This window comes from Aspergillus neoniger, assembly GCF_003184625.1.
Source record: "Aspergillus neoniger CBS 115656 unplaced genomic scaffold BO87scaffold_26, whole genome shotgun sequence".
NCBI classification, from domain to species: Eukaryota; Fungi; Ascomycota; class Eurotiomycetes; order Eurotiales; family Aspergillaceae; genus Aspergillus; species Aspergillus neoniger.
Window position 1 is genome coordinate 183,975 of NW_020291154.1, and position 12,545 is coordinate 196,519.

A 12,545-nucleotide genomic window follows, 5' to 3' on the forward strand; every position below is an offset into this window, starting at 1 on the left:
AAGGGAATGTTGTTCTTCGGGAGTCTACAGCCAGCTGCATATCAACGTCCAGCTCAAACATCCATGCATTGCCACCAAGTTCATACTTCCAATTTCACTATTTTCCTGCCCCGGGGATCAACACAAATAAACAACAGCTCAATCAAAATATCCCACATAAGTGTGAACCACACAAGCACATCCACCTCCAATTAATCCGCCTTGTTCTTCGCAAACCGCCCTGTAAACCTCCGAATCTGCTTCCCCCAGATAAACACCGGAATCCCCAACAGCCCAAACGCCGCCGTCAAGGCCGCATACGTCCCAAAAGCCCCATCATACCCATGAAGCTCAATAAACGGCGACACAGCATAACTCGTCCCAAAGGAGATGAACCCCCGAAAGGCGCAGATGATAACCAACAGTGGGCCCGACCTTCCCGGATAACTATCAAGTAGGTACGTAATGCCCACGATATTCGCCCCAACGAAGCAAAAATAGTACGCTGCCACCGTCCAGGCATATATGAACCAGTGGTATTGGTAAGGGTGGGCGCCACCTTGGCCATATAGTGCAGCTGTGAAGGTGCCGACGATGATGGGGAAGATGAGAGGGATGATGCGAATTTCGGGCTCGTGGATACCGTTGTTGCGTTTGGCAAAGTATTTCACTAGGTAGTCGGAGCCGTGGCCGAGAAGGGGCAGGGCAACGATGGCGACGATGATCTGGCCGCAGTTGATGTAGCTTGCGCTGCTGTCGGGCCAGTTGTAGGGTGGGTTGGCGAGGATGGTGCTGTATGTGGTGCCGATGGCGACGTTGACGCCGATTGTGAGGCCGTTGAGAAGCAGGGCCCAGAGGACGTTTGGGAAGAAGAGGAGTTCGAAGGTTTGCTGGCTGCTGTTAGGGAGATGTAGAGACAGTTCTCTTTGCACATGTACTTACTCTTAGCACGTCCCAGGTTCCTGTCCACTGGGGCGTCCCGACCCACAGTCGCATGTCGGATGTCCATGTGCGCCGTGCGTATCTCTCGAAGTCTAAGGCGGGGCGGACGGTGCATACCTCGGCTCCTAGGTCCTTTTTGAGGTCGGGAGAGGTGCTTGTTGGGTCGGAGCTGGTTTCCTGGTAGGATGTGAGAGGGCGGTTGTATTTCGTCTCTGGTAGGAGGACAAGAGCAACTAAGAGCAGCGCTCCAGCAAGGCCGGCTCCAAGACCGTACCAGCCCTCTGGTGTGATGGACTGGGCGATTGGGCCTGCAAATAGTGTCCATACAGATGTTAGGGAAACTTGGATAGCTAGTTGTACCATGAGGGCCTCGCTGCGCTCATGGAGGAAGAAGATCTCCTGGGGGAAGCGAGTCAGGACGTTGGTCTAGAATGGTTGCGTGGATCACCTACCTGGGTAATCATTGGAATCAATGCTTCGCTCTGTCCGGCTGCTAAGCCAAGCACCATCCGAGCACCAAGATGCCATTCATATGTCTTCGCAGTTGCACATAGTACCGATCCAAGGACGAGCACGACAGTCGATACTAGGAGGACGATTCTCCTTCCCACACCAATTGCTATTGGCATACCGATGAGGTTCCCGATGCCCCTGGTTCGAAATCAGCTCTGCCCTCGATGTGGTACTTCATAACTAACATGAACAAGGTCGGATATGTCATTAAGTTGGAAATGTCATCATAGTCCTTTCCTACGGCTGTATATCCTGGAATGTAAAATTGCAGTAGTCCTCCGAACCCACTGACCAAAGCCAGACCCAGACACGAGACTGCAAACGATCAGGATGGCCAAGAAAATCGATTCCGGGGTGATCCATCACATACACATAGAGATGACGATAAGTATAATGGACTTCTGCCAAACAGACATATTCAAGGGATCTGTTCATCGTTATTCTTGATATCATTCTCGATAGCATAGTCGCTCACCTTGCGGGTCAGCGGTGGGAGTAGGTATATACACCACCGTCCCCTCCGTGATCTTCACAGTACCCATCACCTTCCCCTTAGCCCTCATAATCCCTCCCTCCTCGATGTCTTCCACGTAGACCACATCTTTCTTGGTGGTGTCGTCCATCGTAGAAGACCGGCGGATAGATAGTGGGTGTGTCCTGTTTACCCGCAGAGGGTGTGAGCGTTGGTAGTATATAGCATGGCGCAGCTGATCATATAAATATATTCGCCATACTGTCAGTTGGTGCCTTGTGACTGATACTAGACACAAGACAGGCAGATTATCTCGCCAGACCACTGCCACAACCGCGCCGAACCTTGACTGTGACGGGTATAGCTTCGAAGCCACCAAAGCTTCCCCGCATTCTGATAGCCAAGTCGTCACCAATGGCCTCGGGGAAGAGCTGGCTCGGGGCCTCACCGAGGTCTAGTGCTCCGAAACTTAGTACTGAAGACACTTCGGCGGGGTTAAGTCAATTAGTCGGGGCAAAAGCTAATATCAACGTGACGAGTCAAGCCTGGAACGTCTAACTTGATGTAGCAATTAGTATCTCTACTTGTGTATCGGATAACTTTGGTTACTTGAACAGTGTACAGGCTACAAGAAACATTATGGAGAATAAAGGACGTAAAATTGAACAACTATCTGACAGTCTGTATACAAATACGCAAAACTACCTAGTAATCCTTGACACCCGCGAGCTTGAGGACCGTATCGGTCAATTCGGGCTTCTCATAAGGCTCCGTACGATCCTTAGGGCACACCTTTCCATTCCTCATCGGCTTGTCGGTAGACGGGCGGATATTGCTGCGAAAATTAGCATGTATATCAATACAGGCGGCAAAGGATTACATACCAGTGAGGCCAGTGGGTAGTACCCATGTAATTCTCAAAACAATATTTCTTCAGCTCCAAGGCCTTTTCGGTCGCAAAGCGTCTCGGCGTCATGCAGACATATTGGACGTGGCGGATTTGGTCCCCTTCGGGCAGACAAGCATAGTGCATGGTCCGAGAATCCCAGAGAACCAAGTCACCGGGGTCCATATTAACCTTGATAAGTTTGCAACCGCGGTCCTCGAACCACTTGAGGTCCCTTTGGTGGAAAAGGAACAGGTCCATGTACTTGATCTCCGGTGGCGGAGCATCTTCGTGGTCGTAGGGGTCACGGTCCTGCGCAAAGAACTCATCGAAGAGTTTGGCAGAGCCCTTCATGAGCATAAGGCCGCCGTCTTTGGGGCCGTTGGGGGCAAAGTTGACAAGGCCCTGCACTGCTTGCATCCTGTAACAACATTAGCCCCCTGCTGTTTAGCTCAACCACTATGGTAACTTACCCCTTCCGGTTCGGGTTCTGGTCACAGTGTGGCCAAGGACTCCAGTTGACATCCTTCCGGCGGGGGAGGGAGATGTTCATGCCGTCGAAAGAACTAAGAAGCTCCTTTGTTTCCCAGAGCTTCTCAAAGATCTCAATGACGGCTGGCTCTGTGCGAGCTTCCCAGGCTATCTTCTCATGGGGTGCTGCGTAGCCATAGTACATGCTGATCCTCTGTTAGTGGTAGCTAGCCCTCGGGAATAAAGGAACTTACCCTCCCTTGAAGCTAATAGGAAGATGCTCAGTAGTCCAGGTACTCTCATCATTCTCATCAAATCCAAGGTCGAAGCTCTTCAGCCACTCGATCTGCTTGTCGCAGTAGTACTTGGCCCGTTCGGGACTAATCACGTTCTTGATAACGACGCAGCCGTTTTTGTGAAACTCATCGCGCCAATCGCCGTAGTGACGGTCGCTGAAGTCAATCAGGTCCTTCACTGTGTAGGACTCGTTGGTCGCTTCGGCGATCTCCTGAATGACAGTGGTTGTTGACATAGTGCTTTCTTCGATCAATACTCAACTTGCTCAATGATTAGCATTGAATACTTGTCTTTCCGCTGAGTCTTCGAGTGGGTGTTCAAAATTCACTTAAACATCCAGCAGCCTCAAGCTCCGAAGGGCTAACATCGTGCCCCGAAGCTCGGGGCCTTCATCAGTCTCGAGCAATGCGGGGACTCCCGAGCACCAAGCCCTTGGCTTCGGGGGAGATGCTCACTTCGGGGCTCTCCGAGCTTCGGTCACTAAAGCCCCGAGACATGTGCAATATAGACGCCAGAATGCGGGGAAGATGATGCTGGATAGACAACTTAAATGTGAAGAAATTGCAGTATGATGTGATTTGCTAGAATCTGTGAAAGCTTCCAAAGCAGTACACTGACATCACGTGCTACATTCAAAATGCCTCCTCCGGTCCAAGTCGCTTACAAGCGTATCAAAGCCCCGAAAGAGGGCGAAAACGGCTACGTGCGACCTCAATCAGGCAAATCAGAGGTCCTACCTGCGGGATGGAATGGTTTCAATGCTAAGCCCATACAGAGCGATATCCGCATCGACCACGACGTCGAGATCGTTGTCCGTGATGGCACAAGGCTATACGTCGACATTTACCGACCAGCTGGCTCTGCGGAGAAGATTCCCGCCGTACTGAGCTGGTCCTTCTACGGCAAAAAGTATAGTGCACTCGACATGCTCCCCATGTGCGTGTGGAACTGCTGCGTGCCGCGCTCTGACTTGAGCGGTTTCGAGAAATTTGAGGGCCTCGATCCGGCGACATGGTGTCCGCGCGGGTATGCAATTGTCAGTGTTGACACGCGCGGAGCAGGAAATAGTGACGGCCTTATCACCGTTATGGGCTCTCAAGATGCGGAGGACGGATACGACGTCGTTCAAGCTATTGCAAAGATGGACTGGTGCAATGGTTCCATCGGCATGGCGGGGAACTCGGCCCTCGCCATCTCTCAGTGGTTCATTGCTTCTCAGCAGCCGCCGTCACTCAAGGCTATTGCACCATGGGAAGGGTCGGGAGATATCTATCGTGAACAGTTCTGTCGCGGTGGGTGGTTCTCGATGAGCAACTTCGATCTCATCACAAACGAAATTGTTCGTGGACCGGCCAACTCCGGCATTGAGGATTTCGAGGAGATGTACCGCCGCTCGCCTGTTTCTAGCCCTTTCTGGGAGGATAAGCGGGCAGATATGACCAAAGTGCTTTGTCCAGTCTACATTCGAGGCTCGGATGTGAGCTCTATTCACACTATGGGTTCCGTTCGAGCCTGGCTAGAGCTTCCACATGATAAAAAGTGGATTCGCTGGGGAAGCAAACAGGAGTGGTACGAGCTGTATAGCTGCCCGGAGTCCATGGATGAGCTCTTCGTTTTCTTTGATCGCTATCTCAAGGGAGTTGAGAATGACTGGGAGAAAACCCCCAAGGTGCGTTGGTCTGCGCTGCAGTTCGGGGATCGAGAGGCCATCGACGACATCGTGCTCGAGGACTTCCCATCGCCTACCACTGAATATCGAGAATTCTTCCTCTCTTCGGAGAAGCTCCACCCAACTTTGATTGGGCCTTACGAAAAGATCTCCTACGACTCGGAGCTTACATCCAGCTTCGCCGAGTTCTCATACACCTTCGACAAACCAGCAAGACTAATTGGTCTACCGAAGGCGGTCTTGTACATGTCTTGCGAAGATCGAAACGACTTCACTGTTTTCGTCATCTTAAGAAAGAAGGATAAGAACGGGAAACCATTGATGCATCTCAATTTCCCATTCCATGCGACGCCGGTCAAATCAATTGATGAGATATCTGAGAAGGAACAGTCTAGCACGAACCTTCATTTGGGATCTAATGGTATTCTTAGAGCTTCGCATCGTGCGATCGATGCAAATAAAAGCATTCACCCACAGTTCCCTTTCCACCCTCACACGCGTCAGGAGAAGGTCCGTCCTGGAGAGATTGTGCGACTTGAGATTGGCATTTGGGCGATGGGCGTGGATTTTGACGCTGGTGAGACGATCAGCGTGCGGGTGAGTTACCATTAGTCTGCCAAATTATAGAAAGACGTATATATGCTAACAGTGAGGAAGGTCTCTGGCCAATACCCTAGTATTGCGGAGTATAAGACTTGGTCACAGCCGCGTCCGGAGGAGGAACTTAATCGTGGGAAGCATTTCATTCACTGCGGTGGAGAGTATCCTAGTTCTGTTATCTTGCCGTTCATTTAGCGGGCTTATGGATCATGACTGTGGCTATAGAGGTATGAGAATGTCACGAGCCATCTTTTCAGGAAGTTTTCGGTATTATCCCAGCCTCGCCGACCTCATATTGATGTAGAAAACCGGAGTTCTCTGCTAGTCTTTTCAATATGTCCTCTATTGTATTTGCATAATTGATGATAACCTATGGACAAAATTCTGCACATCATCGATACTAACACTTCCAATTCCCGGTTCTTCCATGACTTTATATCCGCTCAAAAGATATCAATATAGATGAAAGAAAGGTCCGATAGCGGGATACTTTCGAGCTCTACTCGATGTCAGTACGGCAATAACTTCTCGGTCCTAAGGAGCCTTCACCTCTCATGCATGATGATTCCCCGACGATTCATTTTTCTCGATTTTGAATATGGCACGTGGAAGGGTACACACACCCCCACGGTCAGGTAGCCCAACATAGCCAGCTTTGTGAGTGCTATCATGCTTGCTGCGTATACAGGATATATGGTAGTAGTAAGCTGTCTTCATCTCTCAAATCAATCTTTATATATCTCTGCTACAGATTCGGGATTCATGAAGGAGGCTCATGTGGTAAGACAGGTAGTTATTCTGGCGCGTGTACTATAACACGAGTCGGAAGTTACCTCTGAATGATTAAGCTGATTAGCACAATTCAACCGTATGAGTGCCAAGTTACATTATAATCTGCATGCTTGTATTTAGAGAACTCGGTCGGAACCTTCCTTGACAGTCGACCGCTTGGATGCTACCAAATATTAATACACTCTGCGCCGATTGGGCCCGAGGGACTCCGCAAGGCGACTCGTTGACTGCCAAGGTCATATTAGTGGTCACGGGTTCAATCACGGAAATACTAAACGGGATTTGGAAAAGTATTGCAGCAGATAGAAATGAGGGCAAACTGCCGAAGGAAGTGTGAGGTGTCCATTATCAGGCTGAAATTCTAATAAACGGACACTCCAAGGTCATTCTCGTCTATACATTCTTCTCAATTCCTCAAGCCAAATACCTAGCCTCATGAATCAAGGAAATCGTCACAGGTAAAGCCCTTCGGAATATTACATCGCCCGTGGCCACGGTGCCACTGGTTCGGCATCACTTTACTATGAAGTAATTGGCCAGTATACGTGTACTGGTCATCCCCGGCACAGTAGCGCTTATGATGAAATGTTGGGACACATATCTCTCCGTCGCCTGGCTAGAACCACGCGATATATCGTTTTTGGTCTAGCGGTTAGTGCTTCGACAGGTTATGAGCCCGGTCAGCTCTTACCAACACGTGATGCCTTAACCAGATCTGGAAGTTGCGGGTTCGAGACCAGGCGTGGTCAACCTGGCTTTTCCCATGCAGTCTATCCAGTTCAAGGAGGTGCCTAAACCAGAACGTGGAGCTATGATAGCTCCGGTTCGAGGGGGCCGTGTTGGGACACATATCTCTCCGTCGCCTGGCTAGAACCACGCGATATATCGTTTTTGGTCTAGCGGTTAGTGCTTCGACATGAAATAACGCAATATAAGATACTCGAAGGAATATGAGAATACATACGCCAGTGGTAGTCACTGGTTCGATTCCATGTCGTCGAATGCATAAAAGTAACGCATACCGAGCAGAAGATCGGAAATCACTCACTGTTAGATGGCCGATTGCATACTGCGCAGAAGGATCCGTCGCAGTCTCCGAACATTACTTTCAAAACAATGCCTTATCTATCATCCCCCTCCCTGAGTTGAGCTGATAAAACTTCAGGCAGCGGAGATGCACCCCCCTCCTGCTCTCTGATGGCGAGATGCCGACGGAGTGATCAGTAATCCTGATTTGTAACCAGCAACACCAGAATAACAGCGGGGATGAGGTAAAGTAATCCAACATCGGTTCCTGACGTGCAATATCACCTAGCTTATCCTAGTTAAACGCGAGAAATATAAACTAAGGATAAACCATTGACAGAGGTAGTGCGGATAAATCACACAGAATACCTTGAACAACATATTATCCTATCTGTTTCCGAACCCACCACCTAAAATGTCCCTCCCAAGCACCTTTCAACCGATCATAATAATGGACAAAGATCTCCCAATGGCTCAAAAGCGCCGCAACATTTACATCCGCCCGTTCATCCTCTTCTACCTCAACTCTCTCATCGCAGAAATCATCTTCCTCGCCGTCGGCGTCTTCATTATGACCGGCACTCGCGACCTCTTCTACAAAGTCATGTGGACGCTCGTCTTCTGTCCACTCGGTATGGGCGGTGCTATGGGGGCACTGACCAATTGCTTTATTGTCGATCACTATTATGGAAAGAAGGCGGCTCAATTTACGGGTATTTTGTCGTTGTTGGTTTTGAGCACTTGTAACTATCTCTGCTACAATTTGGACAGGCATTTTGGGTGGTTCGGGGCCAATGAGCATCCGATGTGGTTTCATTGGCGGTATCCGATGATTAGGGTTGTTGGGTACTGGAATGGACTGCTTTTGTTTACGGATAAGGGACAGGAGAGACTTGCTAGGTTGGGGTTGTAGGGTATTATGATATCCTAGCTGAAACATTGATCATTGGTCATGATGAATGCCACAACTGCACCTCTCATATGGTAGATTTCAATGATTCTCGCGAGGGAACAGGGCCGTGGCTTCGAGAATTGGCTATGTGAGTGGCTGGGAATACAGTGATATACAGCATGACAATAGAATACCAACACAAGTAGTTCTTATAGTACTTACAAGAAGATTTTATTGTAGGAGAGCCATGGTCTAATGTATCTGTCTAATTGGCCGGAAAACGGCTCACTGACTTTCGGGGTTTCTAACCCGAGGCCTTGGCGAGGTTCTCCAGTCGAAAGCCTGGAGCTGGGGATGACCATAAATTTTGATGTTCTGTGATGTAAGGTTTTTGGCTGAAGTCTTCATATACTCCTCGCTGTGATGACAGAGTTGGAGAGAATCAATATGCCGGAAGGCCAACTTTCATGAAATTCGCAGGATCAATTCCGGCCGGACCTTGAATCCCGACAATGCGGGGATCCGGGTTTCCCTATAAATGATCGATTCCATCCCATCATTATCTGCCGAGACATGTTATTATCCTCCCTGACTATACTCAATAGAATACATAATGCTATTGAATAAACAAGCAATTGGCACCCTCTCCTTGGGCCAGCATCCCTCTCACACACTGGACCAAAAGATCCGTGTTGCCTCCCAGCATGGCTTTACCGCTGTTGAAGTCGTTTACTCTGACCTCAAGAGGTACTCAGACGCCCTAGGTGTATCAATGCTAGATGCTGCCGGAAAAATAAAAAAGGTCTGCGGCAACCTCAACGTTGAAATCTTATCGTTGGCGGCATTCGAGAACTTTGAAGGAAATTGCACGCCATTGGATGAGCGAATGGCCACCGCAAAGCACTGGATCGACATTGCGCGCAAGCTGGATGCTACATATCTGCAAGTGCCATCCAACTACAGCCATGATGCCAGCACAGACAAGAACCTCATTGTGTCGGATTTGCAGCAATTAGCAGATTTGGCTAGCGCTGAGGAACCCGTTATCTCGGTCGCGTACGAGCCACTCTCCTGGGGTACATACTGTTCGACCTGGGACACAGCCCTGGAGCTTGTCGAGGCCGTTGACCGGAAGAACTTTGGTCTGTGCATGGACACTTTCCACGAAGTCACCAAGCTTTGGGCGAGCCCGTTCGAGACGTCCGGAAAGTACCCGATAGCTGATAAGGACTTGACTGCCTCCCTTGAACGCTTTCTGAAGCAATGCCCTCTGGAGAAGATCTTTTACGTCCAACTGTCGGACGGCGAGCTCTTCAACCCACCTTTCTCAAAGGCACATCCGTGGTATCTTGAGGGTGAAGCACCGCAATTCACCTGGTCTAGACATGCTAGGCCATTCCCTTTCGAAACTAAGCTAGGTGGATATATGCCAGTACTAGAAATTGTCAAGGCATGGGTAGTTGACAAGGGGTACACGGGTTGGATCTCGATGGAGGTATTTGACAGACGGATGCGCAGCGAGGAGTTCAATCCCGAGAATGCCGGCAAAAGAGCAAGAAAGTCATGGGAAACACTACAAGACCGCCTCCGATCCCCCACTCCTTCTAAGATATAACCTTCAAATAAGGTCTTGCACAATTCAGCTCTTTAAATAGTCCGTTCCTGAACCAGCAATAAAACTGCCGTGAAACACTTCAATACCCGAGGCCCAGACCCTGCCGTAGTCCCCAACAGGCAATTACCCCCGAAACCTAGATACACGTGACTCGCCCGATGGTTTGCCATCGGCGAACCATTCCAACGTCCCCAATCCCATCATCCCCTAACTAATGCACATCTGAACCGCCTGTTCCCTTATTCAAGTCTCTTTTTAGTCTTTACATCCTCTTATTAGATCCAAATGGCGTCCGACATCCCCAGGCCACCAACACTCCGCCGGTCATGCCAAGCCTGCGCGCGCGGCAAACGCCGCTGTGACCAGCGCTGGCCGCGCTGCACCCGATGCCAGACCCGGAAGATCGACTGCGAATACATCAACATTCCATTAACGGTGGGATCCGACACAGACTCAACAAGTACCGCAACAACAACAAACACCATCCGATCAACACTCTCGCCCAAACTCCCTCACAAGAAGCCAAGACAGCACTACCAACTAACCCACTCAATCCCCCTCCCCCTCCCCCTAGAAATTACAAAGGGCTACCCCCAACCCATCATCGCATACCTCGTCTCAGGCATGCGCGCATACCCATCCACCTTCGCCCTGAACATGAAAACCCACTTCATCCACCCAGACCTATGGCCCAGTCCATCTTCTCCCCCTTTACCTATCAAGGACATTCACACCCTGTGTAAACTGCACTCCACATCACCCACCACCACAAACAAAACCATCATCCCCCTCCTCAAACAAAAATCCTCCTCCCTCCTCCGCACCCTCAACCACACCTCCAGCTTCGAGGAAATGCTAGCTACCGCGCAGGCTCTCCTCCTCGCGCAATGCATGCTCATTCTCTCGGACCCCGACACAAACACATCATCACAAGCCTACTCCGAATCAATCAGCACTATGCTCTACAACCTCGGCCAGAAACTGTGGCAACAGGCCCCCATCCAATTACCAGGGAGTTTGAGCCCGCGCAGAGCGTGGCTATTCGCGGAGAGTGTGCGGAGGACGATCATTGTGGGGTTCATGCTAAGGAGCGTGTACTCGCTCAAGATGCGGAATTATTCCGTCCGAACGCCGTTCGTGGACTCGTTGCCGTTTGATATGAGGACTGGGTTGTGGGATCGCGATGTTGGGGTTGATGGGAATGAGGGTGGAGAGTCGCTGGATGCGATGGTCTCGTTGCATCAGTATTCGGGCATGTTGGAGAGTGGTGTGGTTCATGGGATCTCGGAATTTGGGGGGTTGATTCTGGCGGCGTGTAGAGGGAGGGCGGTGCAGGGATTGCCCTATCCTTCTGTTACTGCGTATGCGGGGTACTAATTTATTGAACCATTTCCATGGTGTCTACTTTTTTTCACTTTACTTGTGACTAAACGGGTAAGTTGAAATCTTAAGTCTTCAAATCGTCTATCTAACAACAAACTCTAGAAAATGACAAGTATAATCACACCAAAAACTGCTTCAACACCGCATTCAACATCGCCGTCATATCCGCATATAAGCTCTGCCTCTTCGTCTCAAACGCCTGATAGATATCATTCGCCGATCCCACAGCAATCTGATCCTCACCATTCTGCAACCGGCTCCAAACCTCACCGATAAACTCATTCAACGGCATACCAATCAAGTGTCCATCCTTCAAATCAGGCTGGTGCTTGGCATCGTGCAGCTCGGTCTGCACCGCGGGCGGGTAGATCTCGAGCACCTTGACGTTTCCGGGACCCTCAGCGACCTGCGTCCGCAGGGCAAGGATGAAGTGGTGCAGGGCGGCCTTGGAGGCGCCGTAGTTGGGGCAGCGCATCATGGGCACGAGGGCCATTTGGGAGGTGGTGTAGGCGAGGGCGGTCTGGGTGGGGAGGGATTGCAGGTGGGGAAGGAAGGCTTTGGTGAGGTAGACGGGGGCAGTGTAGTTGGTGATGAGCTCGGTGTCGAAGGTGGTGAGGTCGACGGCGTTGGGGTTGGAGAAGTCGAAGGGGCGCTGGATGCCGGAGTTGACGAAGATGCAGTCCAGGTCGGGGTGGGCCGTTGTGATCTCGGCAGCGAATTGGGGGATCTATATAGTGGTTAACTTGTGAGTAGATTGCGGGAGTGGGTGTGGGTGTAAATGAGGGGGACGTACCTGGTCCAGCTGCATCACGTCAAAGACCTTCGATGCGACCTTGTCACTGCCATATTGCTGGACGAACTCGTCTAGGTTCTCCTTTCTTCTGCCGGCGATGACGATCTGGGTGCCGTTCTCGACAAGCTTCACGGCGAGGGCCTTCCCGATGCCGGATGTGGCGCCGATGATGAGGACTTTTTTGTAGGGGAACGACATGTTGATTGATTGTGTGT

At 50.5% G+C, this 12,545-nt stretch overlaps 7 protein-coding genes across 7 annotated transcripts; 4 read left to right on the forward strand and 3 right to left on the reverse strand.

Moving 5' to 3' along the window:
• Positions 1–191: 191 nt before the first annotated feature.
• Positions 192–2,057, reverse strand: BO87DRAFT_313914 (MFS transporter; the record flags this gene model as incomplete). Its single annotated transcript, XM_025619636.1, has 6 exons — positions 192–869; positions 922–1,320; positions 1,374–1,572; positions 1,620–1,749; positions 1,805–1,861; positions 1,910–2,057. The coding sequence occupies 6 exons, from the start codon at positions 2,055–2,057 to the stop codon at positions 192–194; spliced, it is 1,611 nt and encodes a 536-aa protein (XP_025477405.1).
• A 554-nt stretch (positions 2,058–2,611) lies between these two features.
• BO87DRAFT_441353 (Clavaminate synthase-like protein) lies at positions 2,612–3,795 on the reverse strand (the record flags this gene model as incomplete). The annotated part of the gene is made up of 4 exons (XM_025627997.1): positions 2,612–2,741; positions 2,791–3,213; positions 3,266–3,469; positions 3,518–3,795. 4 exons carry the CDS (start codon positions 3,793–3,795, stop codon positions 2,612–2,614), a joined length of 1,035 nt encoding a protein of 344 aa, XP_025477406.1.
• Positions 3,796–4,183: 388 nt separating this feature from the next.
• BO87DRAFT_441354 (CocE/NonD family hydrolase) lies at positions 4,184–6,024 on the forward strand (the record flags this gene model as incomplete). Its single annotated transcript, XM_025627998.1, has 2 exons — positions 4,184–5,826; positions 5,887–6,024. Exons 1-2 carry the CDS (start codon positions 4,198–4,200, stop codon positions 6,022–6,024), a joined length of 1,767 nt encoding a protein of 588 aa, XP_025477407.1. The 5' UTR covers positions 4,184–4,197.
• A 2,033-nt stretch (positions 6,025–8,057) lies between these two features.
• BO87DRAFT_363785 (uncharacterized protein) lies at positions 8,058–8,560 on the forward strand (the record flags this gene model as incomplete). Its single annotated transcript, XM_025621713.1, has 1 exon — positions 8,058–8,560. The coding sequence occupies exon 1, from the start codon at positions 8,063–8,065 to the stop codon at positions 8,558–8,560; it is 498 nt and encodes a 165-aa protein (XP_025477408.1). The 5' UTR covers positions 8,058–8,062.
• A 554-nt stretch (positions 8,561–9,114) lies between these two features.
• Positions 9,115–10,154, forward strand: BO87DRAFT_441358 (sugar phosphate isomerase/epimerase family protein; the record flags this gene model as incomplete). Its single annotated transcript, XM_025627999.1, has 1 exon — positions 9,115–10,154. Exon 1 carries the CDS (start codon positions 9,153–9,155, stop codon positions 10,152–10,154), a length of 1,002 nt encoding a protein of 333 aa, XP_025477409.1. The 5' UTR covers positions 9,115–9,152.
• Positions 10,155–10,378: 224 nt separating this feature from the next.
• BO87DRAFT_378596 (uncharacterized protein) lies at positions 10,379–12,029 on the forward strand. Its single transcript, XM_025623826.1, has 2 exons — positions 10,379–11,588; positions 11,640–12,029. The coding sequence occupies exon 1, from the start codon at positions 10,440–10,442 to the stop codon at positions 11,529–11,531; it is 1,092 nt and encodes a 363-aa protein (XP_025477410.1). The 5' UTR covers positions 10,379–10,439; the 3' UTR covers positions 11,532–11,588; positions 11,640–12,029.
• Positions 11,656–12,528, reverse strand: BO87DRAFT_388759 (putative short-chain dehydrogenase/oxidoreductase; the record flags this gene model as incomplete). Its single annotated transcript, XM_025624873.1, has 2 exons — positions 11,656–12,264; positions 12,331–12,528. 2 exons carry the CDS (start codon positions 12,526–12,528, stop codon positions 11,656–11,658), a joined length of 807 nt encoding a protein of 268 aa, XP_025477411.1.
• Positions 12,529–12,545: the final 17 nt, after the last annotated feature.

Coding starts and splice junctions, on each gene's coding strand:
- BO87DRAFT_378596 (XM_025623826.1), top strand. CDS start 10,440: ATGGCGTCCGACATCCCCAGGCCACCAACACTCCGCCGGTCATGCCAA.